Genomic DNA, 16,077 nt, shown 5'->3' with positions numbered 1-16,077 from the left:
CCCTCTGCAAAAGGATCCAGTCAGTACTAACACGTTTCTAGTGGGACAAGAGCGAAGAGCGAAAAAGTATATCATGGGTGTCCTGGAAGAAACTTACTCGATCAAAAGAAAAAGGTGGACTTGGTTTTAGAGATATACAATGCTTCAATGATGCCCTTTTGGCCAAAGTGAGCTGGAGAATTCTCACAAAACCCTCCTGTCTACTTGCACGAACCCTGCTAGGCAAATACTGCCTTAACACGCCTTTCCTTGAGTGCCAACCACCGAGCTCCACATCGCATGGCTGGAGAGGTATATGTATAGGCAGAGACCTTATCAAACAACACTTAGGCAAGGTGATAGGGACTGGCCACCAAACCTCCCTGTGGTATGATCCATGGATCTCCCTGGAGACTCCAAGTTCCCCTATGGGACCACCACCAGCAGAATCCCAAAACCTCTGCGTGGCAAACCTTATTCTCCCCTCAGGGGACTGGGATATCCCTCTGATTCGACACCTTCTCCCAGCCTATGAAAATGAGATCCTTCAGCTCCGACCAAGCAAACTAGGTGCCCCCGATGCTTATGTATGGCTCCCATCGAAGACTGGAGAGTACTCAGTCAAATCAGGTTACCATACAAGATTAGCTTCAGACTCGAACAATAACCAGCAATCCCCACTCAACGAAGACTTCAACTGGAAAAAGGAGATATGGGACCTCAAAACATCTCCTAAAACTAAGTTCCTACTATGGAAAGCTATGAGCGGTGCCTTACCCCTAGGATCCGAGCTGGCACATCGCACCATTAATCCCCTGGCTAGGTGTCCGTTTTGTGGTGAGGAGGAAACAACCGTACACCTCTTTATTAATTGCCCCTTCGCCAGGCAGATCTGGGAAGCTGCCCCTTTCAAGAACCCACCAGCCCCTAATCGCTTACATTCCTTCAGATCACTGGTGGAACTCACCAAAAAACTCACCTGCCTTCCCCCTTGTGGACTCAGCCAGGGTCCCCTCCTACCGTGGATTTTGTGGTCGATCTGGACCGCCAGAAATAAATTAATCTTCAATGATATCCACCACAAACCAATTGAAGTTATCTCTCAGGCCATCTCTGCTGCGCGAGAATGGAACCAAGCACAGGAGAACCTCCCAGCCCCGCAAACCACGAAGACCCAACCTCCCATCTGCAGATCTGAGCCAGGAATGATAATCTGTCATACTGACGCTGCCTGGAACTCTGAGCAGCACACTGCAGGGTTGGGATGGATATTCACCTCCGCAGATAATAGCTTCACTGCCCAAGGGTTGACGCTCGCTCCACATACAAGATCTCCAGTGACCGCAGAAGCTTTGGCCATTCTACATGCAATCCAAGCCGCAAGGAATCTAGGTTTTTCAAACCTCCACATCGCTTCAGATGCTAAACAAGTAATCGAAGCCATAAACTTGGGGTCTCTGCCCAAGGAACTCCATGGGATGCATCACGACATCCTCTCTTTGTCCTCAAACTTTCAGAAATTGGTTTTCTCCTTTGTTCCACGAACCTGTAATAGAGAAGCTGATGCGATTGCTAAGCTTGCTCTAAACCGCCACATTGTAATCCCGGTTTAGCTTTAAATGAATCACCTCTTTGAAAAAAAAAAAATATATCCAAATATAAATCGAAAGATTATATAATTGGAAATAATTAAATGTGTATTATTCTCTCGCATATATGTCTTTTCTATTTAAAATTTCTCTATTCCCATATCAGATATATATATATAGTATGCATGTATGATGTATAATGGTTAAGTTGGAATCGACAAGACAACCTAGAAAATCATAATACGGTCCTTTGAAACAGTTAATTAATAATGAAATCATCACATATAGCAATAATATGCATAGTCTTGCTCTCCTTCTCCATGTATGAGTGTAAGTACTAGTGTTATTCTCTCACTTAAATTTCACACACGTACATATCAAATGTCTATTTGTTGTTGTTTTCAATTGTAAAAGTTTTGGTTTATGAGTTTCGAATCGATGTGTAGGTAGCAAGATTGGGACGTCGAGGAAAATCAATGTACCATTGTGTTTCCACAGCAGTTGCAGCTTCTCATTGAAAAAAGATTGTTGGTGCTGTCTCGCAGCTGCAACCAAAAGAGATGATTGTTGGTTAGAAAAAGATTACCCCAAGGACGGCGCCAAAGAGAATTGCTTCAAGTCATGTATAAGATAAATTTTTAAAGGGGATACATGTAAGGGGAGTTTTTATTTGATTCGGTGGTTTTTAAGGTGTTTTTGAGATTGATATTTATGGTATGATTTATGATATTTATGGTATGATTCTAGTATTAACAATTTAAGAGGATTTCGTTTGACAATAAATTAGATTGTTATAATTTTTTTAACAGCAAAGGAACTCATTTCATAACATTCTGATTCTGCTATGTGCATGTGTGTATAAGCTGTGGGAACGCAACAACACTGGGGTATGTATGTTATATATGTTTGTTTTTGAATGTCTTTGGGTGTTGTTATATATGTTGTGATTGCTGAATTGTGTTTATCCAGTCCAAATTCTGAATCTTGTTGTTTGATGCTAACAGACGAATGATTTATACTTGTTACATTGAAAATGCCTTTATAGAAATGATACAGTTTTTTTCCAATATGTTTGGTGTTATTGTTGTTGCTAATGCTTGTAGTCTTTTGAATTAGAGTTTATCAATTCTCTGTACTCCCCGTCTTGATATAGAAATGGTCACAAGTCTGCTTAAGCATCTTATGTTATAGTCACAGGACATGACTTCAAATGGTAACATGAACACAAATGCAAATGTAAAGGAAGAATTGTGGTCATAGTCATCTTCCCCAATCTATGCTAGCTGTTTAGTTTCACTAATTACTAGTTAAATACAGTCAAACCTCTATAGATTAACGTTCGGTAGATTAATATTTTGTGTAAATTAATAAATTTCTCTCATCCCAAGTTGGGACCAGTATAATTTTGGACATAATTCAATAATATAATAAAATAATATTTTTCTTGAAAATTCTTTGTAAATATATTGTCCCAACAATAGTATAAATTAATAATTATATAAAATTATCAAAATATATGTATATATATGAACATTATTTTTTGGTAGACCTCATTTCTAATATTTCTACTATATGAAAGACTTTTAGTTTTCTCTTCAAAACATGAGAATTGTTATTTTCTTTGTAATTGATTATATAAAAATATTATTTATAATAATTAAATCTTAGTTTTAAAAACTTTTTTTTTTAAAATTACCAAATATGGACAATGTCTCTATAAATTAATAAATTTCTGCAGTCCCAATATTATTAATTTATAGAGGTTTTACTGTACTTGTTATAGAGTAATTTATTAACTAATTTTGAACCTGTTATTGATTCTTGGCTCGACTATTTGAGCTTACGTTTTTGAATTTCGATGTATTTAATTCTCATGCTATGTTTTGTGCTCCTCATGTATTGACTGCAATGATTCTTACAAAATGCATTTTAACTTTGTGATGTTCCAGTTTGATACCATTCTGACTAGTTCATGTTTGGTGATATTCTTTCAGATCTCGCAGCGGAGGTTGTCTCAATTACCAAAAATGTGCTTCAGCAAGCTGGATCTTTGGAAGGTTCTCTCTATTGTTCCCTTTCTTTTATTGTTGTTGTCGTTTACTTTCATTACTTGTTGAATTGGAAGATGTGAATATTAGAATCTTGGGTAGGGTTTATTTGGTTGTAATCAATGGGGGTATATCTTTGTTGCGGTGTTCTGTATTGAGTAGCTGAGGCGAGAGCTATAAAATTTGGGTAAAATTGAAGACTGTTGTTGGCCATCAAATATACATTAGGAGCCAAGTAAAGAGCCAAGATGTTTGTTCTGTTGACTGGTGGACTTGAGGCTACTTGCAGAGCAAACTCAATGTTGACTGGTGGACTTGAGGCTACTTGCAGAGCAAACTCAAAGGCCAAGGTTAGCTTTTCTCTGTTTACTTTTTTACCCATGAGCTATTAGCTTTGGTTGTTGGCTCGGAAACATTAATCTTGACTGAACTGTGGCTTATCATGGATATGTTGCATATTGTACATGATGAGCTAGTGAAACTGATTGGTGGAGGAGAAGTATTTGGTACTCTCTTATCTAAAGAGGAAGCAAAGAAGATTGAATTCCTCTTTTATGTTTTTTATATTTAAAATTTTATGATATGCAATAATTTTTTATTTTAATAAAATTTAAATTGTTTAAACATTTAAACTAATTTTTTTACCTAAAATATTTATATTTTAAAAATTAATTATTTTCAAAATTAAGAACCCCACTTAAAGTTTACCATTGGAAGAGTATAATTTTAATTAACAAACAAAAAATTCCTATTTTGTAAAAATACACTTTTTAATACTAAAAAAATATAAGAGTCCTGTTTATCGAAAATATATATATATAAGAGTCCCAAAATACAAACCTCCCAATAAATATGCATGTCCACCAATCGTTTTTCTTTAGAATATTCTCAATTAAAAATTAAAAAATAATAATAAAGGAAAACGACAATTAAGAAACGTTTCTCTTGTGAGAACCATAGGAATCGGTGTAAGTTTATGGTTAGTCAATATTTTTTTTTACAGATTTGTTATTTAAATATATAATAATATTTAAATAAAATATTTAAATAATTAAAATACATTAATTAGAGAAACTATAGGCGTTGCTATCCCTGGAGATGACCTTACCAACTCTATTTTTTTCCATTTTCGGGTTATAAAGAATCCCATTATTGTCACACCCACACAATAGGAACTTCCCAGTTTTGATTTTAGAGAATATGTTCAATAAATTGCCATCAGTCAAGTTCGAGAATTCCCACTTTCGATTGTAGAGTTTATGGAAGAAAATATATTATATACATATCCGAATATAAATTGAAAATTATATACTTGGAAATAATTAAATGTATCTTATTCTCTCGAATATATGTCTTTCCTATTTAAAATCTCTCTATTCCCATATCAGATATATATAGTATGCATGTATGATGATGTATTGGTTAAGTTGGAATCGACAAGACAACCTAACTCATAACACGGTCCTTTGAAACAGTTAATCCATGATGAAATCATCACATATAGCTATAATATGCATAGTATTGCTCTCCTTCTCCATGTATGAGTGTAAGTACTAGTGTTATTCTCTCACTTAAATTTCACACACGTACATATATATATATATATATATATATATATCAAATGTCTGTTTGTTGTTGTTTTCAATTAATGTAAAAGTTTTCGTTTATGAGTTTCGAATCGATGTGTAGGTAGCAAGATTGGGACGTCGAGGAAAATCTATGTACCATTGTGTTTCCACAGCAGTTGCGGCAACTCATTGAAAAGAGATTGTTGGTGCTGTCTGGCAGCTGCAACCAACATAGATGATTGTTGGGCAGAAAAAGATTACCCCAAGGGCGTCGCCAAAGAGATTTGCCTCAAGACATGTATAAGACACAAAATTTAAAGGGGATACATGTAAGGGGAATTTTTATTTGATTCGGTGGTTTTTAAGGTGTTTTTGAGATTGATATTTATGGTATGATTCTAGTCTTATAATTTAAGGGGATTTTGTATGACAATAAGTTAGATTGTTATAATTTTTTTAACAGCAAAGGAACTCATTTCATACCATTCGGCTATGTGTGTGTATAACTCGTTGCAAATTCTCCTACCATATATATATATACTAGAAAGTTACCCACGCGATGCGTAGGTTATAAAATCAACTATTTTGTATGTGAAATAAAATTTCATTAAACTATATATAAAACGTTTATGATATTATTTATATATGCCTTGAAAAGAATTTAAATACATACATTTATCAGTTTATAGTTATGAAGTGTGTTACAAAAAGGATAATTTTCACATATTGCATAAAAATAAGTTTTGGTCTTAAATTTAGCAAATCATTTCTAAATTCTAAAAATACTAAAATAGCATCATACTTTTAATCTTATATATTTAAATACTAAACCATATCTCTTCAAAATTATACCCTAAATGTAAAATATAAAATATAGATAACCATTAGAAATGGTGTAAGCTTTTTTCGGCATAATGACGGATGGAGTAAGGGTTACAGGAAAATAGACATGAGGTATGATTGGCAACTCATACAATACCAATGCGATATAAAAGTAGTTTTGCTTTTGTACAGGTTAATCTACTATAATTTATACCACTTTTAATGATTGACATATGTCTATGATGAAAGTATTGAGGTTACAATATGTGTATATATATATATATTAAATATTTTACAATAGATCTCTATAATGTTTTTCCGTGTAATGCGAAAGGATGTTGTAAAGTTTGGGAAATGATTCCAAAGAGGCATAAAGAAATATATGATCTTTTGACTATTTATATATGCATTACACGGTAAAATTAGGCTCAATCTTTTTATCAATATGCAAAGTAAAATTTTTTTTTTGTAATGGGGATAAAGAACTTTTAAAAATGGAAAACAAAGCAAATTTACAAAACATAAACTTAGAAATATATTGTAGTTGAATATCAGAGGACTTAAGAGGAGAAATCTAAGGGACTTACAACTATAATATTATGATTGAATGTTCAAAGCCAAAGAGATTGTGCTTTAGGACTCAAGCATTAGGCTCATCTTCATCACTTAAGACTTCCAACTATAGTTAGAAAGTTAAAAAAATCACATTATAAAACAATGCAAAAACTTTAAATCATGACTATCATAAAACATAATCCTTTGAAAGAGACTAATAAATATCGACAAGACTATGATATCAAAAAATAAAAACATTGACATGGCTTTGTAAACGATTTCTTCAAATAGTCCTAGAGAAATTAATCTGTTAATCATCATACTGCAAGACATCATGTTTTTAAAAAAAAAAATCATAAGAAATAATATTTAAAAAAAAATACCATGGGAAATGATGGGAAAAGGAATTTCACAGACACATTATTCTGAGTAATCACATTCATAGCAATAAATACAGTTATAAATCATATTAATTGTAATTAATTTTTGGTCATATGCATTATTTCAACATGAACAATTTGAACAAAAGAAAATAAGTGAAAATTTTATAAATCGTAAAAACAAAATAGATTAATAGATTAATTTTTCTTTAACAAAAGTAAACTATAGAGATTTTTGCTATGAAATAATACTAAATTAAAAAAACCAAAAATAATTAAAGATTTGGTAGAGAAAGATAAATCTAAGTATTTCTATATAATAAATAATGTGATTTTTAACCAATTAGGTCATCAAAGAGGAATAAAACAGGTGATAGAATTGATGATGATGTGAGAAATGAGGGACAACCAACCATAAGTAAAACATTAATACATTCTCAGATTATGTAGTTGATGCTTCGAAATGATGCAAAGTTCGTAGAAGCAGAGATGCATGGAAAACAAAGAAAATATATTTAACTTTTTTAATTAGTCATGGCTAGGGAATGGGCCTATTTTTTTTTTGCTTCTTTGGTTTCTTTGCTCCATAGTTTTGAATTAAAATTGAAATGAGTTTATGTCTTATTGGCTAGGGAATTGAGATAGATCTATTTAAGTTTTTTTAACCCATAGTTTTGAATTAAATTGAAAATGAAAACATGTGTCAGCTATATAAGAAGCCAAGTGTCATGTTATTAGGAGAAGTTGAGAAAAACCTTCTCAATCTATATATACATTTTCAGAAACATTTATGAAAAAAATCCTGGAGTTCCAACTTATTTACAGAGAATGCCACTGGTTTTTAGGAAGAAAAAATGTCGGATCGGGTAAAAAAAACACGCGGACCTTTTACGGGTCGTGTAAACCTAATAATATTTTTTCCTTCTTCTGCCGTCATCGTTGTCGAAACCATTTGCAGAGATTTTGTTCTTCTTTGTGATTGCTTTCTCGAGATTTACTTCTACCCTCACCATGAGAGCGTATCATTATCGCAAAAAAATTATTCTACGAGAGCGTCATCAAATGTATTTATACGAAGGAGAGAACTGGATATATCTTCAAGGAGAGAATTGGTTTAGTCGATGAATTGAGGGAAAAAGGTGAAGATGTGATATGCGATTCAGAATCAGAAGAGGAAATTAGATATTCAGACACGAAGGAAGCTGTAAAGAAACGACCAGTTCTGGAGACAAGTGATGGCGAGAGGAAATATAAAAAAGAGAGATAAGAACAGGAACAAGAAGAGTGATGATTTCGATGAGCTGCCAAATTCTTTTGGTTTCATACTAAATCCAAATAGCTCATCAATCACTTTGGTTTATTTCATTTCATATTTGCTCTGTGATTTGCTAACAATTTGTGTTTGTTCTGTATATGCTGGCTCGGTTTGCAACAGGAACTTATTTTACCCGGATGGCAGATACATCAACGAGAGACGACGCTGACTTGCAACAGTGAGTTCTTCTTTCTACTTTTTGACCTCTGATATCCATATTATCAAGGGCCAGTATGTTGCATCGTTAGCTAGGGCTCTCATCTATTGCCATGACAAGTATGTGATTCGATATAAAACTAGAAAATTTGTTAATTGGTGCTCATGTTTAAGCTTTACCCACCCTAATGTTTTTTTCTTTTTCATTTACATCTATAATATTCTTGGATTAGAAGCGAGTAATTGGAATGCCGAGAAACCCTTCTCACCTAATTAAGATTACCTTTGATATTTTAATTCTTATATTAGCTTTTTTGGTTTCTGTGTGTTAAAACTAATGATTGCAAGTGTTAGAGTTGCGGACTCAAAATGAGATTGGCAAGATAATAACAGACTAACAGTGAGTTTTCAGCTTTTGAAGGTTCAGTTTTGTGTATTTTTTTTTTTTTTTTTTGTGACCCATTCATTGACTTATAAATAATAATCTTAGTTAGATCTATTATGTTTATAAGTATATCGATCTACTATTTTCTGATTCTCTATGTCGCTAGCTTGATACATAAGCTCTTGGTGCAGTAGCTAAAGATGTTCTTAAGAATGTTCACATGTCTGCTTCTAATTTCTAAACCTCAGACAAAAAGGTTTGTTGTTTACTTGGATATTTCTTTTTAACTATTTTGATGGAGAGGTCGGCGGTTGGAATGATTCTAATTTTTATTGTTTTTTTTCTGTGTATAAATAGATAGAATTCTGTTTAACCTCTTGGTTTCTGATAAGGTCATGCTCGATGCTTCGAAACAAACAAGATGCTTACAGATCTTTCATTCTCTTCAAAGTTGGAACCAAGGTTTGTCAATGTCATTAGTATTTATCTCAGACCACTTACATGAGCATTGTGTCCAAGAGAATCGATTTGTGGTATCTATGTAAAGATAATGTCCTGTTGCTAATTTGCTAATCGTTTGTTGCAGGTTCTCACAACGTTTTCCACCATATAACACATTGTAGCCCAGAAAATTCATGCTTTCAGGTTAAGACACAAACCTATTCTTGCCATGTTTCTGTTAAAAGTGGAACCTATGAGGAACTAGATGGCACATAAATTGCTACGTTGTCGAATGTTTCATACTTCATATTGAATATTTCTTTCGTGTCCAGATATATATTTTCATTATCCTCTGAGAAACTCAAGATGAAGCTAACAAAATTGTTCTGCATACCATAAAATTGTTTTTTCGGTCTAGCTTTTTCTGATTTTTTCCCTGCATATCATCAGGTTGGAGTATTAATATTTATGCTTTTCTAATTTACTATTTTCATATTGGTGAGAGAAGCCAACCTTGATTAGCTTGATCCTTCAAGATATTAGGCCAGATTTGTAAAATATGTAGATAAGATATGCTCTCATATGTTTTGATAATGGTGCTTGTGTGATTGTTTCCATTTTCATTGTGTCCTTTCTCTCAGATTCATTTCTACTTATGTGTGTGCAGCTCTGTTGAAGTATATAGGAAGTGTTTTAAGAAGAGAGTGAAAAGATTTACGCTATGCTCGATGGAATAATGCAGAGCCTAAGAGAAATAGGGTTACCTCGATGAATGGTATACATGACTATACAATGTGAAGATTTCTATGTGTCCTAACAGAAGAAGTTGTTTCACTTATATTAAGTTTTGATGTTATTCGTTACTACTACTAAATAACTTAACCACATGTATCAATAATAGACTCAAGTGTATACCACTCATAGAGACATAGTGTTATAAGTATATGAAAAGAGATTAACCTACCATTTGTGTTTGTTCAGTTTTTCATATTTGCTTTTCAGTTCATCTTAATAAAATGAGACGAAAGGAAGAAAGATAATATGGAAATCTAAGTTTTAGCTTAACAATACATTAAGTATTATTAAATTAGGGATTCAAAAGTAAAAGTTTGTATTGAGTTTAGTTTAGATTTTAGTCATTTTATACTGGATACATATTATAATATTATTTTACCTTTATTTTTTCTTAATATATAATGAATTATATATATTAATAAAAAATGTCACTTAATATATAACGAAATTATATGGTTGGAAAAGTTTCTGTCAATATTAATACAAATTTAAATTATCATTAAATTGGTGTTATACACGTAATTCATTATTTTGCTAACATTATAAATATAAGGATATTAGATATATTTAATTAAGTTGATTAAATTACAATCATGTAAAAAACAAATTACTTTGTGGTAAACTGTAGGTTTAAATCCTATAAATAACAATCGAATACAATTATATAATAATATACTAAATAAAACAAGTAAATACAATTTTAAAATTTTAAAATTTTTAGTTTAAAAAAATAGTCCCGCGGTGTACCGCGGGTCAAAATCTAGTATTATATAAGATAGAGGAAAAAAAACTTAGGAAATACATGATCATACTTTTTCGGCGAAGCAGCCAAGCCATAACAGTTGCTCAAACATGGCTCTTTACATTTGTTTCTCCTAATAGAAATGTTATGTTTGGTATAGAGAGTCAACCAGCTTTGGGTACTGTTTAGCAACTTTTTGCAGGCCTATATATAATGAATTAATCCCAAACCAAAGCCGGCTAAAGCAGAGGCAACACAAGCCAAGGGAGGTGAACCGGCGGATGAGGGCAAGAGTGAGCAACACAGCCACCAGTTTCTGCCGAATCAATGGAAAATGAGAATCCCACTGAAGGTAGTTCCAAAATCAATCACGAGAGCTAGACGGGTGTTGTATCGATTTTGTTCCTACTATTTTGTTTACCTAGCGGAACCTCTTTTTCTGGTTTCGCTATTATTTTCCCTGAAAATATCTGTATTTGATTCTTCCATTTCGATAACAATATTTAGGATGCATCGTGTAATGCGGATTCGCTCTACGTTGGACTGGAATGTTTATAAATGAAATGCAATTTGATCCCGCATTGGAGATTTGTAAATTTAGCATTCTCTCACTGCCTTTTTCGCCTTCTCCTTGCCTCTGTACGTCTTCGGGTTTCCCAACCCACACCTACCCGGACAGTGAAACACTTAACCCAATCCAAGACTAGCTATGTTACCAGCAATTTGATTAGAATCATAAAAAGAAACAACACACCACCCGTGCAGAGGGAATGAGTAGAAATACATAATAGAAAAACATAATCTTAAAACTTAAAACTAACACATTCGTTTCCAACATCAACATCTGGTTTGGTGGTCTCGATAATTAGTTGTTGCTCTCTTCTTCAGTCCTTTTCCTTTTTCTGCACGCTTTTGACTTTTGTGAAGATCTACCCTCTGCTTTTTGTGAAGATCTACCCTCTGCTTCTTCTTTCATCGGCTTCTTACAGGCACCACAGAGGAGGAGTGGGGTCTTACAGGCACGACATAATGACCCCTCGCTTCAAACTTGTTGTTGGATTGCTAGTTGGTTGATATAGTTAGGGGCCCCTCCCTTCCGTAAGGAAGACCAAAGCCAAACTGAAGTTGAAACAAGACGTAGCAATTCTGACGGTTTTGAAGGAAGTGCGAGGAGAACATTGTTTTCGCGCTCTTTTAAAAGGAAAAGAGCCGCGACCAAGTTATTATCGTCCAAGATGAATTTAGAGATTACCATTATATTTGTCCGACAAAATCGATGTTTTAAACCCCACAGAGAAATGTCGCAACGCATCGTATGATGTTTTGCACGTTTAGTTTCTGAAAACAATATCGATGGAGATGATCATCAGATACAAAAAAAAAAAAAATAAGGAAAAAAAGATGGATGACAAACAACAAGGGAAACGTCCAATCTATACAACAAGGGAAACGTCCAAGGGAAACGTCCAAGGGAGACATCCACTGTAAAACATCCCTCTGTTTCTTGTCCAAGAGCGAAAAAAGACAAACAACAAGGGAAACGTCCAATAGAGTCTCTTCTTCCCATTGTGGGCAAGACCTCTGTTGCCTCTACCCATACTGCTAAGCATCAGGTTGTCACTCCACCAGTGCAGTCCAACTTGTCGGCTAAGACTTCCCCTCCAGTGGATGTCTCCCCGGTCTTAAACCCGTCTTCTCCGCCCCCTAAAACTCAAGCCTCAGGTCGAAACCAGACTCTTCCCTGTAACGATGGTGATTTGTGTGTCGAACTACGCTCCCATCTATTCACGCACCAGTCATACAAGGAATCTGATCCAGATGGTGTTATCTCGGACTCTAGTCCTCATAGTCTATATGAGGATGATGACAACCCTGACGCTGAATCCGACAGATTTTTGCAGGTTGTTTCAAAACGTCTGATGCGGCAGAGGCTGCGCAAAGCTAGGGTTGGAGACCCTTCAAATCTCTAATCATATTCCTTAATGGATATTTTTTGTTGGAACGTTAGAGGTTTCAATGATATTTTTTGTTGGAACGTTAGAGGTTTCAATGACTCTGTAAAGCGGCGTACATTTCGGAAATGGTTGAGGAATAATCAACCTCTTTTTGGTGGGCTTATAGAAACCCATGTCAGTCCTCTGAATTCGCAGTACATAGCTTCAAGCGTTTTCCCAGGCTGGTCTTTTGCTAATAATTACGAATTCTCGGATCTGGGTAAGATCTGGATATTTTGGCACCCCTCAGTCCAAGTAACTATTATCAGTAAATCCTTACAGATGATCTCTTGCTTGGTGAAGATGCCTTTTGTGATCTCGGAATTTGTTGTCTCCATTATTTACGCTTCCTCAATCAGTAACGCAGCGAGAAAACCGGTTTGGCAAGAATTGGAAGATTTGGCTTCATCACCAACAGTTGCAAATAAGGCATGGACTGTTCTTGGGGACTTCAACCAGGTTTTATTGCCTCATGAGCACTCTAATGCAGATCCAAACTTTTTTCCAAGTGGGATGCTTGACCTCTCAGAATGTCTCTCAAAATCTGCTCTCCGTGATCTTCCATACTGCGGTAACACTTTCACCTGGTCGAATAAACATGACATTGGTTTTGTTGCAAAGAAGCTTGACAGGATCTTGGTTAATGATGAGTGGTCCTCCATATTTCCATCCTCGTTGGCGGTATTTGGTGAACCTGGTTTCTCTGACCACAGTCCAAGCTGTCTCTTCTTGGATTCTCACAAGCCTAAGAGGAAGAAGCCATTTAAGTTCTTAACCCTCCTCAATCAACATCCAGACTTTGCTCCCCTGATTCACCTCTGCTGGGAAGGTTTAGAGTTTGAGGGATCAAAAATGTTTCAACTCTCCAAGAAGCTTAAGGAACTAAAGCCAATCATTAAAGCTTTTAGTAAAGAACACTACTCTGAGATTGAAAAGAGAGTCAAGGAGGCATACTCTGCTCTTCTCCATTGCCAACAACAACTACTTTCGTCTCCATCCCTGGTTCTGATCCTGCAGGAGAAAGAAGCACACCGGAGATGGTGTATCCTAGCTTCTGCGGAAGAAGCTTACTTGAGGCAAAAATCTCGTATTTGCTGGCTGGAGGAGGGTGATAAAAATTCAAGATTTTTCCATCGCTCAATTCTCATCAGACAAGCTCAGAATGAAATCATTTTCCTTCTCGATGAAAATAATCAGATTGTGGATTCTAGTCAAGGGATACAAAGACTGGCAATCGAGTATTTTCAGAGACTACTTGGTGAGCAACATGACTACTCCACGATTTCTGTACAGGAGATTGCTGATATAGTCCCCCAGCGCTGTGGACCTACTATAATCCAAGAGCTATCATCTCCTGTCACGCCGGCGGAGATAAAGAAGGTTGTTTTCTCTCTACCAAAAAACAAAGCCCCTGGCCCAGATGGCTACTGTGCAGAGTTCTTCACCGCACACTGGGACACTGTCGGTCAATCTCTCACGTCGGCTGTCTTGGAATTCTTCAACTCTGGCAAGCTCTTGAAGCAATGGAACGCAACCATCATCTCCCTAATCCCAAAGACTCCCAATGCTCAAAGATTGTCAAAATTCCGTCCCATAGCTTGTCTCAATACGGTGTACAAGGTTGTTTCAAAGCTACTGGCGAATAGGTTGAAAAAGGCACTCCCTGATCTCATCTCAAATAATCAATCCGCATTCATAAAAGGCAGATTACTTGTTGAAAACGTCCTCCTAGCAACTGATCTCGTCCAAGGCTACAACCAAAAGAACATATCCAAGAGAGGTATGCTAAAGGTGGACCTTAAGAAAGCTTTCGATTTTGTTCATTGGAGCTTCATCATCAACACTCTTGAAGCAATGAACTTCCCAAGGCACTTTATCTCTCTGATAAATGAATGTATTTCCACCACAAGCTTCTCAATCTGCATAAATGGAGAGTTATGTGGATATTTCAGTGGCTCCAAAGGCTTGAGACAAGGTGATTCCCTATCCCCGTACCTTTTTGTGCTTGCAATGGAAGTCTTTTCCCAGATGCTGTCAACCAAATACGGTAATAACTGCATTGGAGCTCATCCAAACGCCACTGACCCGACGGTAACCCACCTAGCGTTTGCCGACGACATCATGGTGTTTTTTGATGGGAAAGAAAACTCATTGAGAAACATCACTGCGACCCTCCAAGAGTTTGCATCCATTTCAGGTCTCTCCATGAATATCAGCAAGACTGAACTGTTTATTGCAGGTTTGAACCAAGTTGAAACCTCCCAGATCGCTTCTTTTGGTTTCAAAATTGGTTCACTGCCTATCAGATACCTGGGATTGCCTCTGATGCATCGAAAACTCAGACTTTCAGAATATCGACCTCTGCTTGATAAAATCACCAACCGGTTCTCCTCTTGGTCTTCTCGAGCCCTTTCTTACGCTGGTCGAGCTCAGCTTATATCATCGGTGATATACGGTACGCTTAATTTTTGGATGTCAGCCTTCATTCTCCCTAAAGGTTGCCTGAAAAAGATTGAAAGTCTCTGTTCGAATTACCTATGGACCGGTGATGTCAATAAAAAGTGTTCAGCCAAAGTTGCCTGGCAAAGTTTATGTCGCCCCAAGCATGAAGGCGGTCTCGGTTTCAGAACTCTAACTGATTGGAACAAAACACTCTGTCTCAAGCTCCTGTGGCGAGTTCTTACAGCAACTGACTCTCTTGGGCGCTTTGGCTTAGGAATACCAAGATTAAAGACAAGTCCTTCTGGCATATCAACGCGAAGAAGCAGAACTCATGGACATGGAAAGTCATGCTCAACCTGCGACCTCTAGCTCGACAATTCATCAGAGGTACCCTGGGGAATGGTAAATCATTAAGCTTCTGGTTCGACTGGTGGACTCCCTTAGGTCCACTGATTGAGTATATGGGACCGACGGGGCCTGCTCAAACGGGTATTCCTTTAACAGGGAAAATCTCAGATGCTTGTAACTCTACCGGTTGGAATCTCAGACCTGCTCGCTCTCCTTCAGCCGAAGCCCTCCATATTCATCTCACCTCAATTCAAGTCCCCCTGTCACTAGAATCAGACTCCCTAGTGTGGTTGGTAGAGGAAGATGAGCTCACTAACTTCTCCACCAAACGAACCTGGGAAACTATTCGACCCAAATCGGAGCACCAACCATGGACTACTCAGGTATGGTACAAGGGACATGTTCCGAGACATGCCTTCATGTTCTGGCTCATGCACTTAAACAGGCTTCCTACAAGAGCTAGACTTGTCAGTTGGGGAATGGACATTGACTCAAGTTGTTGTCTATGCGCTTCTTAT

General features: G+C 36.1%; 1 protein-coding gene and 2 long non-coding RNA genes across 14 annotated transcripts; all 3 read left to right on the top strand.

Annotated features, from left to right (window-relative positions):
* The first annotated feature begins 407 nt into the window (after positions 1-407).
* Positions 408-1,592, top strand: LOC147944844 (uncharacterized). The gene has a single exon (XM_087512743.1). The coding sequence runs from the start codon at positions 408-410 to the stop codon at positions 1,590-1,592; it is 1,185 nt and encodes a 394-aa protein (XP_087368869.1).
* A 1,899-nt stretch (positions 1,593-3,491) lies between these two features.
* On the top strand, positions 3,492-5,669 carry LOC104788031 (uncharacterized). 2 transcript variants are annotated; one of them, XR_002037890.2, is made up of 4 exons: positions 3,492-3,625; positions 3,779-3,966; positions 5,092-5,162; positions 5,306-5,669. It is a non-coding gene; the product is annotated as an uncharacterized LOC104788031 (long non-coding RNA). The 2 variants fall into 2 exon arrangements; XR_015558562.1 differs by lacking the exon at positions 5,092-5,162.
* A 2,151-nt stretch (positions 5,670-7,820) lies between these two features.
* LOC147944843 (uncharacterized) lies at positions 7,821-10,204 on the top strand. 11 transcript variants are annotated; one of them, XR_015557849.1, is made up of 7 exons: positions 7,883-8,258; positions 8,377-8,434; positions 8,761-8,812; positions 8,992-9,053; positions 9,190-9,259; positions 9,384-9,442; positions 9,906-10,204. It is a non-coding gene; the product is annotated as an uncharacterized LOC147944843 (long non-coding RNA). The 11 variants fall into 11 exon arrangements; XR_015557844.1 differs by having other exon boundaries at positions 9,155-9,259; XR_015557846.1 differs by having other exon boundaries at positions 8,989-9,053.
* The last annotated feature ends 5,873 nt before the right edge of the window (positions 10,205-16,077 follow it).

The sequence above is a fragment of the Camelina sativa genome, chromosome 5 (genome assembly GCF_030686135.1).
Source record: "Camelina sativa cultivar CO46 ecotype springtype chromosome 5, ASM3068613v1".
NCBI classification, from domain to species: domain Eukaryota; kingdom Viridiplantae; phylum Streptophyta; class Magnoliopsida; order Brassicales; family Brassicaceae; genus Camelina; species Camelina sativa.
Note: the sequence above shows the minus strand (reverse complement) of the source record. Positions and strands in the feature narration are given on the sequence as shown.

Excerpts from the sequence above, each read along its gene's own strand:
- LOC147944844 (XM_087512743.1), top strand. The coding sequence starts at position 408 with ATGGGACCACCACCAGCAGAATCCCAAAACCTCTGCGTGGCAAACCTT.